The following is a 2,314-nucleotide window of genomic DNA, read 5'->3' as shown; positions in this document are numbered from 1 at the left end:
TGATAAACCAAGCCTTTTCCTTTCTTTTTGATTTCCATACTTGTAACATTAATATTAATAATAGATTAAATTTCGTAGAAATTTTTTCCATCATTGTAATTGGGATCTAATATATATTAGTAAGTACATTTTCTTATTAGAGAACAAAAGAAATTGAAAAAACAAAATCAGAGAAGGGAGGCACACAAAAAGTATAAAAATTGTGATAAATTTTATTTTAGTAGTTTGTGATAAGATATTAAATTATAAAAATATTTACGAGAGAAAGTAAAAGGGTGTGTATTATTGATTTAGACCAAGACAAATTCATTTGTCTTTAGCTTACATAAGAAGGCTCATTAATACATCCATCAAATTCATACCATGACATCCTGTTTTGTGAGACAGCCGCCTGTTTTCTAAAACAGTGGACCATGTTTAGACTTTTCTTAATGACTAAGGAAAAAAGTGGGGATTTTCATTCCGTCTTCTATAACCTACTAGAGCCCTCGAGGACCGAACTTTTCTGAAGAATCCAAAGCCAGCGAAGAGAGAATAAGCATACCCAGCTAGGCTTACGGCAAAAGGCCAGATATATTCTCATCACTACTATTACATCTTTCACATCTTTGAGAGAGATCTAGAGAGAGAGAGAGAGAGGATTGATCAGATGGGTAAGGCACGTGCAATTGGCGTTGGCATGGACAATTCAGCAAACAGCAAATCAGCCCTGAGATGGGCTGTTGATAATCTGATTGATGCTGAAGATTGCCTCATCTTAATCTACGTCCAGTCCCCCAAATCTGAGCATCCCAAGAAGCAGCTTTTTGAAGACACTGGATCTCGTAAGAATAATTTCTTTTTATCAATCAGCAACAAACCAATATACTTTAGCACTATATATTTTTAGTCTAACAACTCTCTGTTTTCCTTTTTCTTTTTTCGATCGTTTCGTGATTTGGTGAATTTCAGCTTTAGTTCCTCTGGAGGAATTCAGAGATATTAACCTGTCAAAGCAGTATGGGTTAAACCCAGATCCAGAAGTTCTTGATATACTTGACACAGTTGCAAGGAGCAAAGGGGCTAAGGTGGTGGCAAAGGTCTACTGGGGAGATCCAAGGGAGAAGTTGTGCGATGCTGTGGATGACCTCAAGCTTGATTGTCTAGTTCTTGGGAGCAGAGGTTTAGGTGTTCTCAGAAGGTCTTAACACTTCGCATTCATACTTTTTCCTTTCCTAATAATACTTACTCCTCACACATCAATCTACTTAGCTACTATTAGATGTAAAATTACTAGCAGTTTCTACTGGTACATATTCTTCTGATCCCAAAACACAGAATAATTAATTAATTGAATTGACCAACAATCTTAGTTTTTCTGAAGAGATCCGTCTAGTTACATGAATTGTTTACACCACCCGAGGAAGCAGCATATACAATGGTAATTAAAGATTCTCTGATTGCTATATATATAACATGGAAAAATAACTGGTGATTATACAATTACAGGATTCTGCTAGGGAGTGTAAGCAACTATGTGATGGTACATGCCTCATGTCCAGTTACAGTTGTGAAGGGGACGCCAGCTACCAAACCCTAGTAGACTCAAAGGAGAAAAGGAAAGCAACCTGCTGTGGAGAATTTGTGGGATGAAACTGTCTGCATCAGTTATCACATGCGTCTACTATGTGTGGAATATGATTTGGATTTTATGCTGTTTTGAACTTTATTCATGTTATTAATTAATTCTGTCTTTACATTATGGGTCGTGTTGTAGACAATTTGCAATGTTAAAAACAAAAACTGATGTTAGTGAATTGTTTCTCATGGCTTTACAGTAGAGGAAAGAAGGTTTGGGTTGGAGAGGACGTACAGACAAGAACTCTTTATCTTTACAGTGGATTTTCAAAGAGAGAGATGGATTCCTCAAAATAAATAATACAAGCAAATGGAAAAATTAAAATTAGAAGTGAAAAAAGATGAGGAGATATGGTGGCAGTAGATTACGGAGAGGTGAATAGTTTTCAATTCCTCTTGGGTTGAAAATGCGGGCTGCTAAGTTGGCAGGGTTTATAACTTGTGCTTTGCAATTGTAACAAGGAACCTTCAAATTCGTTCCCTTATAAGTAGGCCATGAAGAAAGGATTTGTGTGGAATATCCTGAGGCCTTCCAAATAGCCAATCCTCTGTTTTAAGGATCTTAATTTGTGTTTAAGTCTAAGCCTCACATACTAGTCCAATGAGCCCATCTTTCTAACCTATTAATGGTTGATTGACTAGTGCTCTCCCATGTCTCTATGGTTGTGAAAAAATATAAGAAAGGACCACGATAAAA

At 36.4% G+C, this 2,314-nt stretch overlaps 1 protein-coding gene across 1 annotated transcript; it reads left to right on the top strand.

The window, feature by feature from the left end:
* The first annotated feature begins 362 nt into the window (after window positions 1-362).
* On the top strand, window positions 363-1,796 carry LOC100251331 (universal stress protein PHOS32). Its single transcript, XM_002271118.4, has 3 exons — window positions 363-824; window positions 952-1,180; window positions 1,489-1,796. Exons 1-3 carry the CDS (start codon window positions 650-652, stop codon window positions 1,577-1,579), a joined length of 495 nt encoding a protein of 164 aa, XP_002271154.1. The 5' UTR covers window positions 363-649; the 3' UTR covers window positions 1,580-1,796.
* Window positions 1,797-2,314: the final 518 nt, after the last annotated feature.

The sequence above is a fragment of the Vitis vinifera genome, chromosome 4, assembly GCF_030704535.1.
Source record: "Vitis vinifera cultivar Pinot Noir 40024 chromosome 4, ASM3070453v1".
NCBI classification, from domain to species: Eukaryota; Viridiplantae; Streptophyta; class Magnoliopsida; order Vitales; family Vitaceae; genus Vitis; species Vitis vinifera.
This window is presented reverse-complemented; position numbering and strand designations above follow the sequence as displayed.